The following is a 15930-nucleotide window of genomic DNA, read 5'->3' as shown; positions in this document are numbered from 1 at the left end:
TGTGTCAGTTTTGCTGACTCATTATTTTCCATGGTCAAACCACATCCTTCGAACTCAGCGTATAAAGCTATGCATCAAAGTACATTTCATGGCATTCGACATCTAATGAAAGAGGGGTAAGACAAAATGTTCTGCCTGAAGAATTTCAGTCTTTTAACCTCATGTTTGATTTTCTTCATCATCCAGTCAAGTGAGTAATATTTTCTATTGCACATTCATTCATTACACAGAATGCAAGGGCATTACTTTCAGTATTACAAAGCCGCTGGCATTTCTTGTGTTTTACTCATCTGTTCCTTCTTTCATTTTTAAGTTCTTGACTTGATTATCTGGTGATTTTGTTATTTAACTGAATATTTTCTTTTAATTTCAGGTCATGGTTCTGAGATTATTGGAGGGAAGGAAGTCAGGCCACACTCCCTGAGTTTCATGGCTTACTTGAAAAGTGAAAAATATTTCTGTGAGGGGATATTAATCCATCCACAATGGGTCCTGACTGCTGCCCACTGCACTAAGTACAGACTTACTCTTCTGACACCAAATCAAAATATTTTAATATTTTTAACAGACTGTGAAAAATAACACATTGTGGGTTTTTTTTTTTTTTTTTTTTTTACATTTTTATAATATATATATAATAATATAAAATAATATATACATATAACATATGTATATATATAAAATATTGTCAGTAATCCTTTCACTGATACTGTGAGTATAAACACGCTAAAACTTCACGTCTCCAGTGTCAATAATTTACATAATTACTTATCAGGTTAATAGTAGGCACAATCAAATCAGCGTCTCCTTTAAAATGTATTTGAATAAACTCATGGCGGAAGCGACCACATTTCAGTGTTGCTCAGCATTCTTTTATTACTCTCGGTTGCCGTCACTTTTCACACCCCGCTTCAGTTTTTCACCTCGCAGTTGCACACTTCCCCTACAACAACTAAGAAAGGACCTAGTTCACCCTTTTAAAGCAGGCGCAACATGATCGCTGATGGCGCTCAGGTGCGTCCACCGCGCTGCAGTTGCGCCACTGACCACGCCCCACTACAGCGTTGCTTTTAAAAATCCCTACGACTTTTCTCCTGTTTTTAAGGAAAAGCCTCAGCTCTCAGGAAAAAAAGCCTGTAAAACGAGTATGTTTGACTGCTTTGCACATTAATGAAAAGAGAGGTTGATAACGCTCCCAAAAAATGACAATAGACAAAATCTGTTCATATTCTAGCCATCATCACCCTACACCCATGAAAGTAATTTCTATTTTTCATGCTGATTTATTGAAGGGTCAGTAAAACCCATAACCCAACCACCTCTAATAATATGCATATAACAAGGGAACTTTTAGAGTTAATTTATCTTTGTTTTACGTAGTCCTCCCCTATGAAGCTTTTATAAATGTGAACTTTCATCTTTACTCTGTATTTTTTTCTTTTACAGTATTAGTGAGGTGATCCTGGGAGCACACTCCATCAAGAAAGCGGAAAAAGATTCGAAACAATTCCGAGAGGTTAAGAAACGATTTCCTCATCCTGACTTTTGTAATATATTGAAGGGCAATGACCTCATGTTGCTCAAGGTAAGGTCAATATTCACTGTGCAATTCACAATACTAAATGAAGCAAAGACGCAACCCTGTAATTTAAACGCTTTTTCAAGAAAACCCACTTAGAGGAATTTGTTTAAAATGGGGCAGTTAAAATTAAAATACACAAATTTTTAGAGCTTTTAATCACATGAGATTTGATGTAGTTTTACATATTTTTTATGTTACATAAAACATTTCTATTTGTGAAAAGACAACTGAAATATGTAACAATATGAATAATATGAAACGTTAGGCAGCACAGTACCTAACATTTACTTTTCTTCTTTTCTTTACTTACTTTTCTTACATAGGTGAAACATGTTTTTTAAAGTCAAAACATTGTTAAACTAGTACTGACCAATGAGTAATAACTGACTGTTAAAAATTTGTTTGAAAAAATCTGTTTATTATAGTTATAGTTATAGTTGTAGTTTAATTATTTATATAGCACATTTAATTACAACAGGAGCGTTGACCAAAGTGCTGTACAAGAATACATTAGAATTAACTGACTCTCACTTGGTGTTGGCTCACTGCAGTCCCGTATCACGAAACTACACTCACTGTTGAAATTACCAGCTAATTATATTTAAAGTATTTGTTAATTTTATCTTTAGGGATTTTCTATCTTAGCTCTCAGCCATGTTGCTAGCAGCATGGTTCATCCCCTGTCCCTCTTGCACTTTCCTGCTTAGTGTGCCACACTACTAGTTTTAGTAATAATGACACTTGCAGGATGTGTAGCCTAGTTTGGGGGTCAGCTGCTCCAAGTGCTCCAATTACCTCATGGACCACTCTTTAATCGACCTCCACATCTTCTCTAGTTCCTCTCTCGGCCCTTGGTATTTCTCAGGCTTCTCATGTTCCTTCTTCCTGATGTTGCTATCACTTGATATAGCTACATCTCTCACTACAGCCTTCTTTCTCTACTTGTCCACCACTACCATGTGTGGTTGGTTAGGCATCACCAGTTTGTCTGTCTGTATCCCGGAGTCCCACAGGATCTTAGCTTGGTCATCCTTAACCACCCTAGGGGGTGTATTCCATTTTGACCTTGGGGCTTCCAGGCCATACTCAGCACAGATGTTCCTGTATACTATCCCAGCAGCTTAGTTAAGGCGCTCCATGTATGCACCCTGCTGTTATGTTCTTTCTTATTTACTTACTTTATAGCAAACTATATAAACATAATATATAGATAATCGTTATTAATATGTAAAGCTTCTTTTTTTCAGCTTAATAATCCAGTGATGGAAACCAAAACAGTGACATTTCTCAAGCTGGGCAAAACTCTCAAAGACCCTGCAGCTGGCAGCAACTGTCTGGTGGCTGGATGGGGAAAAACTGAAAAGAAGAATAGGTCGGATGTCTTGTTGTCTGTCAATGTGACTGTGATTGACAGAAAGAAGTGCAACTCTCGTGGTTATTACAACCACAACCCTGTTATTACTAGTGACATGATATGTGCTGGTTCAAATGGAAATGCTAAGGCTGGTACATGTAATGTAAGTATATATTAGTATGTTGCGTTGTAATATGAAATTGTAAACTGCAATAAAGTGCAAGATTTTTTTTGGTTTTTTTAAATCTCCAGATTAGTTAAAACACCCCCCCCAAAAATATCAAACATTTGTTCTTGCTGCAGGGGGATTCAGGAGGGCCACTGCTGTGCAATAAAGAGCTGGTTGGAGTCACTTCTTTTGGACCTGCAGTGTGTGGCGGGATAAATGAACCTGCAGTCTTCTCATTTCTCTCCAAAAAACAACTCAAGTGGATCAAAAAAACAATGAAGTCATCTGAATTTTAAGGAATCCACAGGAATCAGTCATCACAATTTAATGAACACGAGCATCTTTGTAATCTTCATTGTTAAATCTGTTACTGCTGTTCCTGTAGACCACTGACTTGAACATTATTAATGTTATCATTTCATTCTTTTACATTTTTATTCTTGATCGCTGCACATATATGACAGAAACCTTTTTATTGTTAGTCCTTATCACTGCACAAACTTTTCCTTTTCTTTGTTTTTCAATCAAACCTAATTTGTCATTTTCCAAGTAACCCCAAGAATATGAGTACTCCTGTTTGCTGCATATGAAGGCTACCGCTGCAATAAAAGCATACAAACGTTTTTTTTGTTTTGTTTTTTTAATGTATATACAAAACTCATGAAAGTAAAACAACAACAAAATTATTCAGCCTGTCAGTGAGAAAAATTCACCAGCTCCTGTTTTATATACTAAAACTGAAACTGAGGCTTGTGAACAGATTTTTTTTTATGTAGATAAATTACTGAGCATGCTTTCTTATTTGTTCATTTTTCATTCTGATTACTTGTGCTCAGAAACCACTAACCAATCTTTTTCCACACTTTACCTTTTTATTTTACTTTTAGATAATTCAGTCCTGGACCACTTCTCCTGTTACAGAGCTGTGGTTATATGGTTATATAAAACTGCTTGATAAGCTAAAACAGAACTAAAAAATTGAATAACCTTGTTTAGTAGCGGGGATAGGCTCCAGCCACCCCACAACCCTGACACGGATAAGCGGAAGAGAATGGATGGACGGATGGACCTTGTAATGTTGAAGGGAAAAGGCAACCGTATCTATGAAATTCCATCATGCCCTTTATTTGAGCTCTATTGTAATTCATCCACAGGGATTATTTGCTGGACAGTGAGTGTAATAACGTCACATAGAAGAAGAAGGACTTGGTACATCATGCTCCACAAAACAATAGTAACCAGCTACAGTGTATCCGAAAAGCATTCACAGTGCTTCATTTGTTCCACATTTTGGCTACGTTCACACTGAAGGTCTTAATGCTCAATTCCGATTTTTTGATCAAATCCGATTTTTTTGTCTGGTTGTTCACACTACAAATAAAATGTGACAGGAAAAGCGTTCTAGTGTGAACGGTTCACGGCCCTCAAAGCAGCCCGCATGCGCAAAAGAAGACGTCACACACAACGAGCTCTGTTTACGAAAGTAAAAATGGTGGCTACAGAGCTAGTAGCTGTTGTTGCAGCAGTCTATCAATTTCTGCACAGTCGTAACCGACAGAATTTTGATAAATTAATTAGAGAAAGAAGGACACTGAGAAAAAAGAGAAAAAACTTTAACAATGGCCGCCATGCTTTCTCGTTTGTCTTCTCCGGCGCTGATAATTGGCGTCTGTCTTGTGTCAGTGACGTAAAAGACGGATTTAATGCGACATGACCGTTCTTTTTTTTTCTTCTTCTTTTTTTGTTGCCTGTCCCGTTTGGCTCTTTTGCCATCAGAATGATTGTCTAAAGGCGAAGAAAGATGCCCAACGGATTTACTTTACCAAATGGACCATCCCAGCCTTGCCGTAATGGTCCATTTGATTCACCTTTTATTGTTTATTTTATTTTATTTTCACTTGCTAAATACAGGACAGACTTGACTGGGGAAAAGAAAGGGGAGAGGGAAAGAAAAACAGCGGGGAAGAGGGACGGTGAAAAAGGGCAAAAAACAAAAACCAACAAAATAAGCAGACAAAAAATACATATATCAATCACCTGGATCACCTGTTGAGAAAGAAAAAAGAGAAAACAAGCAGAAGAAAAAAAAAGAGCAACATAATAAACAACATCACAATGATATATGGGAATATAACAGTAAATACTAAATATTAAACATTATTGTGCAGCACGTAAGATCGACAGCGCACAGTGTGCTTTGAGGTAGGAGCCAAAAAGGGTGTAGTTTGTGTGTGTGAGCACCCGTGTGTACACCTGTGAGCATGAGCGTGCTTGTATTTAAAAGGTTCCTTCATGTGATTGTGGTGTCGCGAAAATGAGATAACCGGGGACGGTTACTAAAGTAGTGACAACGCCACCTGGGGGAGGGCGCTACAACCCCAGGAAAGATTTCTCTAGCCAATGAGAAGATTGCACTGGCTACCAAAGCCCACAGACTCGTTATTTAAAGGCAGAGGTGAGACAAAGAAAGTTTATAATTCAAAAGTTTATTTAGAGGAACTACTAAAACATAACTAAAAGATTAAAAAGGCACCTAGGGTAGCAGGGGTAAGAGAGTAAAATAATTAAAACACTTTATTACCGAACAATGATTAAAACGACATACTCCCTACCACAATGCTACACTAAAACAAGCACAATATGTTAAAAGAGGCAACTAGACAAAATGGTGGAGACCGGCCACTTGAGGAGGCAACCTACAGGGAGGAGTGCCCAAGGGTGCCACCAATTACTCACCCGTGTGATTTCACAGCAAACCTCACTCACACTAAACTCTAAATGGTGCAATCTGCCTATGCCCGGTGTGTACACTCGCATGCATCGGGGAGGGGATTCCACCTCACGTGCCTAGCCTCTAAACAAGCGGCCGCACCTCCACTAAAGCAATAAAAGAAAAGATAAAACGTTAAACAATCAATAAAAGATCTACATAAAACCACATCCCAAATCACTATACGTTATAAAAGTAGTGCATAACAAACAAAACAGCATCTGGCAAGACAGCAGCAGTCTAATGCACACCTGCAACAAGAGAGGGAAACAGTAGTCAGAGTCCACCCTACTATGCCACAGTATGATAAACAAAAGTCGCACTTACCACTCTCTAAGGGCAACTGAGTAGCTTTCCTTAAGAGATATGTGGAGCTCAACTGCCTAGTGCTGCAGCCACCTTAGATTGCCAAAACTGCCAAATGCCTTCTCTCAGTAGTGAAGCGCAGCTGTTTCTTATAGCCAGGTAATTGTCGGCTGAAAGGTGTGGATGTCAGTGGTGCGTTTAGGGACATCATGTAACATCCCAACCCAAAATCTACTTCACTACAATCTACCCCCGAGATTTGAATCGTCGTCCCGACGATTGACACTCACTGCCAAGGTCTAAACAGGGTAACTGTAGTAGGCACAGGTGCCTGTGAGTTCACGGCCTCTATTGCTCTACTTCCTGCTGCCTGGGGCAAATGGTGCGGATTTGGGTGCGTCCCAGCATTACCACGATTAGTCCTACGTAAAGGGGCTATATCGTTATGAACACCAGCCATAACTGGCAGCTGGTCAGGGCAGGCCGACCCCGCGGAGGACGTTGAGGGTTCTAGCTCATCTGACCTACGAGGGCTAGGAGTCTCTGGTCTTTGTTGGCAACTGCTTGGGGCTGGAGTAGGTTCCGAGACCAATAAAACCCACTCGCCATCTTGCATCAGTTCTTCTACAGGGGTAGTGGTATCCATGGACCCATTTTGGTCAGGGGCCTTTAGCACTTTATACGCCAATGAACTCAAAGCACCCTTACTTTTATCACAACCTCCAAGCCCAACTTTCTTCAAATAGACCAGCTGACCTTCTCGCAGGGGAGCATCCTTTGCTTGCTGGTCGTGGCGCATCTTACGCCAATCAGCTACAGGGATTTGTTTCGGTTGGGGTTCAGGCAAATGGCCCCCACACACATTACGATGAGTTGGTGCATCCTTAGCCAAATGGCATCGCTCACACTCCTGGCACCAACGTTGGATGTCTCTATACATCCCTACCCAGTAGCACCATTGAGATACCACATCTACCGTGCTCCGAACACCCTGATGACCATGCTCCTGGCACACATGTTGCAAAACTTGACCCTGAAGGGACTTGGGCAGCAATACCTGCAGTGTCTCTCCTCTCCTTGGATGACAGACCTTCCGATATAACACCCCATTCCGCCCCACTAGCCTACTCCATTGCCTGACCAACCCGAGGGCCAGCCTTGAAGTGCGACCACGCTCCTTAGCGTCAGGGCCCCGCCTCCGCCTCCAAAAGGGCAGAAACTCCCGGATCACGGGGTCAGTCTCCTGCAACATACGAAGGTCAGACAATGCGTACCCAGAGAGGGGTGAAGTGATGGTTTTGACAGCGGGGGTTACTGGTTTCCTACCAGTAACCTGCGGCAACGGGTCAGGTAGTACAAACTCTGAGCCTAGGATGCCCCCACCTGAATCTCGGCTCAATGGTTCAGGGGGTGGAAGTTTTCCTGCATGGAAGAACAAACGACATTACTCAAACTGGCTTGCGTTGCTGTACCAGCTGACTGCACAGGCATGACTGTGGGCTCACCAGGGCACTCTCTGGCAAAATGCCCAACCTTTTGGCACCGTCTACAAATAACAGCCTTATTACGTGAGGCAGGATATGGTGTGGAAGCACTATTCAAAGCAGCAAGACTCTTTGCGAGCTGATTCAACTGCTCTTGCTGACTTTTAAGAATCTCTTTTAACTCCCGTATTTCAGAGGCATAGGGTGCAATACCTGCGGGACTACCTCTAAAAGGGACCTCCTGGACAGTGTGTTGAAAGCCTAGCGCCGGGGGAACCGAGTAACTTCTATCCCTCCCGCCCCCTGGCATACCTCCACGCTCCCATAATATAGCCTCATGACGAACATCCATCAAGGTGGCAATAGGGTGGCTGCGGACATACTGTTTTAATTCTCTGCGTAAGAAACAATCAAGCACATTTTCAACAAATTGGTCTCTAAGCAACACATCTTTGTTCAGCAGAACATGAGGGGACTGTTTCGCAACTCTGTCCATGAGGCACATAAGAGCATGCGAAAACTCTTGCAATGTTTCTCCCTCCTGCTGTCGTCTTGAAAAGAACTCTTCCTGCAGAGAAACATATGACTTAGTACATCCATACAGTTCCTGTAAAATAGTCAAAATCTTTTCGGGATCGTCTTTCTCCTCTGGAAGCCGATATTTAATTTCTTCTCTGGGCTCGCCTTCTAGATGATCATAGATGAAAAGGGCTTGGTCGGCTGGTGAAAGATGTCGTACCCTCAAACAGGCCTGCACCTCTTCCACCCATTCGGCAATACCTATACCAGTCTTACCGTTGAACCATGGGCACTTCCTCTCCCGAGGAATATAAATCAGTCTCTCAGTCGCGGGAGCTGAGACAGCAGAATGCCCATTGGTGGATGAACCTGTAGCAGCAGCACTGGTGCCAGGTTGCTCCGATCCTCGCTCTTGCCGCATCTGCCGATTTTCTGCTTGCAGCTGAGCTACCAAGTCTCGTAGCTGTGTGAGCTCTTCCTCCATAATGAACCAGAGTATTTAAATATCACTTTATAAAACCCAGAAGTCCGTCCCGACGCTGCCACTGCTGCTGTCTTGCCGCTGCACTACAATAACCAAACAAACCAAACAGATTTAACCCCCCAAAAACAAAACAAAACAACATGCAACAGATCTCTGCCTGAAAATATCCTGTCGACAACGCCAGATTGTGGTGTCGCGAAAATGAGATAACCGGGGACGGTTACTAAAGTAGTGACAACGCCACCTGGGGGAGGGCGCTACAACCCCAGGAAAGATTTCTCTAGCCAATGAGAAGATTGCACTGGCTACCAAAGCCCACAGACTCGTTATTTAAAGGCAGAGGTGAGACAAAGAAAGTTTATAATTCAAAAGTTTATTTAGAGGAACTACTAAAACATAACTAAAAGATTAAAAAGGCACCTAGGGTAGCAGGGGTAAGAGAGTAAAATAATTAAAACACTTTATTACCGAACAATGATTAAAACGACATACTCCCTACCACAATGCTACACTAAAACAAGCACAATATGTTAAAAGAGGCAACTAGACAAAATGGTGGAGACCGGCCACTTGAGGAGGCAACCTACAGGGAGGAGTGCCCAAGGGTGCCACCAATTACTCACCCGTGTGATTTCACAGCAAACCTCACTCACACTAAACTCTAAATGGTGCAATCTGCCTATGCCCGGTGTGTACACTCGCATGCATCGGGGAGGGGATTCCACCTCACGTGCCTAGCCTCTAAACAAGCGGCCGCACCTCCACTAAAGCAATAAAAGAAAAGATAAAACGTTAAACAATCAATAAAAGATCTACATAAAACCACATCCCAAATCACTATACGTTATAAAAGTAGTGCATAACAAACAAAACAGCATCTGGCAAGACAGCAGCAGTCTAATGCACACCTGCAACAAGAGAGGGAAACAGTAGTCAGAGTCCACCCTACTATGCCACAGTATGATAAACAAAAGTCGCACTTACCACTCTCTAAGGGCAACTGAGTAGCTTTCCTTAAGAGATATGTGGAGCTCAACTGCCTAGTGCTGCAGCCACCTTAGATTGCCAAAACTGCCAAATGCCTTCTCTCAGTAGTGAAGCGCAGCTGTTTCTTATAGCCAGGTAATTGTCGGCTGAAAGGTGTGGATGTCAGTGGTGCGTTTAGGGACATCATGTAACATCCCAACCCAAAATCTACTTCACTACATAATGATCTGCTAGAGGGTGTGGGGGGCCACTGCCCCGTCCTCCAGGGCATGAAGCAGGTATGGAGGAGATCAAAACTCCAGACATCCAGAGGCCCCCAGAACACAAGAGACCAAGGAAGACCAACAGAGGGGCAGCCGCACCACTATCCCAGAAAGAGCTGAGGAGAGTCCCAGATGAGGGGTCACTAAGCAGCCGCGGAGCAGAAGCCAGGGGGGTTGCAGTGACGTGCCCGTGAGCTCCGCCGGCAGCCAGCTGTGCCAGAGTGACCGAGCCCCAGGCCGAGAGGCTGAGGGCACCCCACCCCTGAAATGCCCCGAGCGAGCTCCAGGCTCAAGGCCCCAACAAGCAGCCAGCAGGAGTGAGCCGGTGTGTACCTGGACGCCCACCCCCGGACACAAAGAACCACCAACGCACCGATGTCTGAGGGCGTCTGCCACTGGCAGGGGAAGTGGTGGGGGGAGATAGGCCTCCATACCTTGGAGGGCCTGAGATGTCCCCAGAGAGGTGGCGTCTGATACCCAACCTGACATATAGACACAGACATACAGGCACACACAGATACAGACATCCATTCCCACCCTCATGCTCACACTCACCCAACGTGGAGACAGACAGAGACACTGTACACACAATCACACTCCCCAAGCGTACTCTATACCCCAGGTCTAGGTACCCTTGCCCCTGGAGGGGGAAACTGCACCCAGACCCAGGTAGTGTTACCCTTTTCCCTGGGGTGGAGAGAAGCAGACTGCCCCAACTCGGCAGCAGCAGGGAGGCCCCACATTCCAGACCCCAATCGAACGGCCAACTCCTCCTCCCAGCCTCCCCGCTCCAACAGGCCGCAGAGAACGGGGGTGTGTGAAGACTCCAAACCTCCCTCCGCCTGCTCATATGTAGTGTTGATGCATGTGTGTTCTAAGGTGCATTTAAAACCCAGGAGGGCATGGAGCTACCTGCCAGAGAGCCGCAGGTAAGCGCATAGCCCCTCCTGCTAGCCCTCAATGTCTACGTGTATTTAAAATTGAGAGGTGGGCAACGACGCCAGGGGTGAGGTTGTACACCCTGATGGTCTTTTGGATTCCGTGTAGCGTGCCCACCCCCAAGATCCTATATGTATGTGTTATGAGAGTGTGAGTAATGTGAATGTCTAAGTTGTGGGATAAAATTGAGGCACAGGCAGCCAGAAGGGGACAGAGGGGGGGATGCCTCCCCTGCACCCTGGTGACACACCTTTACCCCAAGGCCCTGCATGTGTGGGTGATTGTGGTGGAGCGGGAAGAGGGAGGCAGCTGGAGATGGGGAGGGAAGGAAGGGAGGGGCAAGTGACCCCTCCCTGGGGCCAGCTCCCCCGCTGACCCCAGTAGGCACCCCCATACTCTGCAACCCACCAGGGAAAGGTTTAGCATGGGCCACACCCACCAGGCCTGCAGGCCTGGTGGGTGTGGCCCTGGTAGGGGGCTGGTCACACCTGAAGACGATGCCATGCACCTGCTGCTGATGAGGATTGTAGGGGAAGCTATTTAAGAGTATGATGGACCTCCCTCTTATTGCGTGAGACTCCAAGTCTCCAAGTCTTCAAGTCAGTGTTGAAGACTAGTTGTGTGGTGTCTTGATGGCTGCTTCTATTGTGTCTCAGGAGGAGCGCGGAACGCCAGATAGCAGCAAACATGGGGAGTGCAGAGACACGGAAGAGGAGAGCACAGAACACAGATGTTTTGGGAGAAGACACGACACGGGAGTCAGGGGAGCGCACTGGGATTTATTCTGTGGATTATTTACAGCACTATAAATAAACGCACTGTTCAGCATAAAGAGTCCAGCATTTGGGTCCTTATTCCCCACTTCCCCGACTTTGACAATAATTATTTATTTATTTTCTCCTCCTGTTCTCCCTCTTTTTTTAAATACCAGCTTTACCACAGAAGAGAGTTGAATACATCCATTATTTTCTATCCTATTCTGTCCTTGTCTTGTTTTTTAAAATAATATTAAAATACAAATATTAACAATCATATGATTCTTTTTTCTGTGATAATCCAGTTTTTAAAAGACTTGACGTAAACTTCACGAAAAGACAACCTTAAATGTTTTACTGAGTTTTTGTTTTACACAGTTCCAGAGCATTGTTTGCAATTATTCGCTATGTTTGAGTCCATTCATGGTTTTATGATTTCAACATGTCTATGAACAGTGTGTCCTTTTTCATTGTTTATTCTGCAAATCATTTTTTCTTCTGGTTTATAAGATGACATTTTAGAAAGCAAATGTGAAAGTGTCAGTCACTTACTGACATATCTGCCCCCAGTGACTCTGAATCACGTAAAGAAACCCACCATCGCACAGTAAATAAACAAAATGGTCATTATTCGTGGTAAATTCAACCAGAGTTCTTGAAATGATGTAAGCTTAAACCAGTAAATTTCTTTTGCAGCCAGACCACATCCTTTCAGCTCAACATAAGTTACAGCTATGATCAAGGTTTCAGTGCATTCAGCATCTGATAAGGAGAGGTAAGAAGAAATGTCCTGCCTGAGAGATTTCAGTCTTTTCATCACATGTGTGATTCTCTTCATCGTCCAGTCTGGTGAGCAGTGTTTTCTCTTGAATTTGCTTTTTGCTCCATTATGTAAACACGCACAGTGCAAAGTCACATTACTGAGGTCTTTCAATATAACAAAGCAGTTTGTTCAGGTGCAGTGTGCTTCTTCCTTCTGCTCATCTGTTCTTGACTTCATCATCCAGCGACTTTGTGAAGTGACTGGGCATTTTTATTTTGTTTTAGGTCATGGTTCTGAGATTATTGGAGGGAAAGAAGTCAAGCCACACTCGCTGCCTTTTATGGCTCTGCTGGAGAGCGACAGACCAATCTGTGGAGGAATATTAATTGATCCAGCATGGGTCCTGACTGCTGCTCACTGTCCTAAGTAGAAAACAACTTACTTTTATTACAATTCACAAACTTTAAAATGTTAAAATGCAATTTAATACAATTGTTTTGTGTATATACCAGTCAACAGTATATTTATTATTCTGATGCTTATGGACTTTATTTACAAAAGATAATATGTTTGTCGCATTTGGCTTTCATTCATCTGACACACACATACAGTATATCTACCTTTTAAATAAACAGTTGATCCTCTCTTACTGAACTATCAGACCTTTTTAAAAAGACACACACACATTCACATGCTGACACACGCTGGGTTACAGAATTATGACAGATTTTCTGATGACATCATATTTTGTCTGTGTGGCCTACGTGACCAGTGTGTCTACAGTATTATAGAAGAAAGAAATAGAAACTGTAGAGCTAATGTGCATACTTTGAGGTTTACTTTTATCAACAGCATAGTATTAAACAATCTCATTTTACACATTTTTCAAAGAAAGATCTTTCACAGAGATTCTGTAAGGAATTTTATTTATAAAGCAATAACAACCAAACCATGATCTATAAATCTTTATTAACCTGTTCTATAAACAAACTATCATCACCACAAAGTGTTGTTGCTGTTTTTTCTTCTTCTTCTAGTATAAGAACGGTGATCCTGGGAGTGCACTCCATCGAGAAAAAGAAAAAGAAAGAGACACATTTAAGGCAGGTCCGAAAGGTTCAGAAATGTGTTCGTCATCCCAGCTTTTCAAAAAAAAATGGAGTCAATGACCTCATGTTGCTGAAGGTAAGGTGATAATTAAATGTCCAACAGTGAGCAAAGCAAAGATGCAGCAATGTGAATTAAAAAGGAATCTAAAATAACATATCTGAAGCTTCAGATAAGACATGGTCGAAATCAAACAGAATCAAAATCAAGTCTCTTTTCTTCTTTTTTCAGTTGCTGTTTGTTCAAAATGCTGCTAATCAAACACTTTGTGTGCCTGTTATACTCTTTCAAGGCTCTCGCATGTCTCTATGTTGTTTTAACAATATCAACACGTTTAGTAGCTATAATTAAGGTTCAGTGCAAACACTGTACTTTATTGTAATCTGTTCTGTGACTGATTCTGAGTATCAGCCAAATTTGATAAAAAGCCCATATTCATTAAAACATCCTTCCTTTCTGCTGTGACTAAAAAATAGCAGTTTCAGCTGATCTTCAGCCTTCAAAGCCCTCATGCTATTGTAGGCACTTTGATGCTACTCAGAAAAGTAAACAGGGCATTGAATTCTTAATCTGACCATTGCATAGACTGCATGCATTTTAAAGTGATTACCTGAAAGTATTCAGTCATACTCAAGCCCCTTAAGGTCAAAAAACGGAAACACTTAACATTTTTCACTGACTCTGGCTGGTTAAATTCACGCCACTAAATTCACAATTAACCCCCTCTTTACTTTTAAGGTTAGTCTTAAAGCTTTCCTTTTTGATAAAGCTTAAAAGATCACTTTGACTCTTTGAAGCAAATTGTACAGAAATGAGGCTTCAGTTTTTGCATTACTGCATATAGTTCTTTTATTACGATTAAAGAAGATTAAAAATCTTTGTAAAGATATGTATACACAATTTATCTCCTATGTAATGTTTCTTTTTAATCTTATTTTAGCTTAATGAACCAGTGCAGGAAACCAAGACGGTGAAATGTCTCCAGCTACATAAACATGTCAAAGACCCTGCAGCAGGCAGCAAGTGTCTGGTGGCTGGATGGGGAAAAACAGAAAAAAACCAAACATCAGATGTCCTCATGTCTGTTAAAGTGACTGTGATCAATAGACAAACGTGCAACTCTCCTGACTATTACAACCACAAACCTGTTATCACCAGTGACATGATATGTGCTGGTTCAAAGGGTAAAAAAAAGACTGATACCTGTAAGGTAAGGATCATGCAATTTTTTGTGCTTGAAGAACTGCTGCCACCTTGAAAGTTGTAAATAATTCAAAAATGATTGTTCTTTCCTCAGGGGGATTCAGGAGGGCCACTGTTGTGCAATAGAGTGCTAGTTGGAGTCACTTCTTTTGGACCTGAAGAGTGTGGTAACATGAAAAAACCTGGAGTCTATTCTTTTCTCTCAGAAAAACAACTCAAGTGGATCAAGGACACAATGGGGACCCCTGAAATATGATGTCGACATCAGTGCAGATATGAGCTAACAGCCAAATATGAATCTTTGATGCTGTTAAACATGCCACTGCTGGGTCCACTTGATCTATTATTTTTTCATTTAATTGCTTCTGTTACATCTATTATAGAGTAGGTTTCTTGCTTGCTTTCATTTTTACAGACTATTAAAAGCATTAGCACATCTATGACAGAAACAAGTGTATGTTTAAACATCATATAACTGGAAGTGGGTTCATCACCCTTTTCCTTGCAGGAACTTGGGTGGGATATCTATAACCAGTCTTTTAGTGTTGTGTAGGAAAAGATTGACTGTCCAGCATTTTAGCTATTGTCATTGCACACCATACATAAATATGGGTACATAGCTTCCACGCCTGAAAAGATAAGCGAATGTAAAAGTGCCTTAAATCTGTATTGTTTCTACTGTACATTCTTCTTTTTCTACTTTCTATTAAAGCAAATTTTTAAAAGGAATCACTGATTATTTCATTGTTTTTACTATAGCTCTTTCAAATTGCCAATTTCTCAAACATAATATATGTCATATAAAAAAGTATCTGATTTCAGAATGCTACATTCTTCAGAGCAAGTACCTTACATTTTAAGATACATGGCTGAAAAAAGTTATAAATACAATACTTGAACTTAATATGTCCCTCTCCAGACATGTGACATATGTCCATATGATTGTCAAACTTGTCTCGTACTTTTGCGAGCATGTCTGGAGTCACTGTAACCAGATACCAGTGAATGGCTGTGGAATTAAAGCACTTACACAGTAAAGATGATATCTTGTAATTTCTTTTCCTTCTTCTTTCCCCCCCCCCGAGGTAGGTTAGGTTGTAAAAGTCTTTCCTGCAAAAGAGAGTTATAGTAACGTCAACACAAGAGACATTCACTTCTAGAAAAACAAACATAATGAGCCTTTGACTAAGAGCAAGCCACAAAAAATAATGCTAAGACACTGCACAGGAAGAGTGCAAAATGTCA

At 42.0% G+C, this 15930-nt stretch overlaps 2 protein-coding genes across 5 annotated transcripts; one reads left to right on the top strand and one right to left on the bottom strand.

Moving 5' to 3' along the window:
• LOC100690226 (granzyme K) lies at positions 1-15414 on the top strand. Of its 3 annotated transcripts, none has more exons than XM_019365647.2 (5): positions 1-190; positions 12660-12801; positions 13413-13560; positions 14423-14692; positions 14780-15414. In XM_019365647.2, the coding sequence occupies exons 1-5, from the start codon at positions 127-129 to the stop codon at positions 14939-14941; spliced, it is 786 nt and encodes a 261-aa protein (XP_019221192.1). In that variant the 5' UTR covers positions 1-126; the 3' UTR covers positions 14942-15414. The 3 variants fall into 3 exon arrangements, with proteins under 3 accessions (XP_019221192.1, XP_019221193.1, XP_019221191.1); XM_019365648.2 differs by lacking the exons at positions 12660-12801; positions 13413-13560; positions 14423-14692; positions 14780-15414 and adding exons at positions 374-515; positions 1447-1585; positions 2830-3099; positions 3240-3728 and having other exon boundaries at positions 46-190; XM_019365646.2 differs by lacking the exon at positions 1-190 and adding an exon at positions 12259-12461.
• Positions 5576-7725, bottom strand: LOC109204555 (uncharacterized). 2 transcript variants are annotated; one of them, XM_025912016.1, is made up of 2 exons: positions 6203-7725; positions 5576-6126 (listed from the first exon to the last, which is right to left on the bottom strand). In XM_025912016.1, exon 1 carries the CDS (start codon positions 7431-7433, stop codon positions 6468-6470), a length of 966 nt encoding a protein of 321 aa, XP_025767801.1. In that variant the 5' UTR covers positions 7434-7725; the 3' UTR covers positions 5576-6126; positions 6203-6467. The 2 variants fall into 2 exon arrangements, with proteins under 2 accessions (XP_025767801.1, XP_025767802.1); XM_025912017.1 differs by having other exon boundaries at positions 5576-5982.
• Positions 15415-15930: the final 516 nt, after the last annotated feature.

The sequence above is a fragment of the Oreochromis niloticus genome, linkage group LG12, assembly GCF_001858045.2.
Source record: "Oreochromis niloticus isolate F11D_XX linkage group LG12, O_niloticus_UMD_NMBU, whole genome shotgun sequence".
NCBI classification, from domain to species: Eukaryota; Metazoa; Chordata; class Actinopteri; order Cichliformes; family Cichlidae; genus Oreochromis; species Oreochromis niloticus.
Note: the sequence above shows the minus strand (reverse complement) of the source record. Positions and strands in the feature narration are given on the sequence as shown.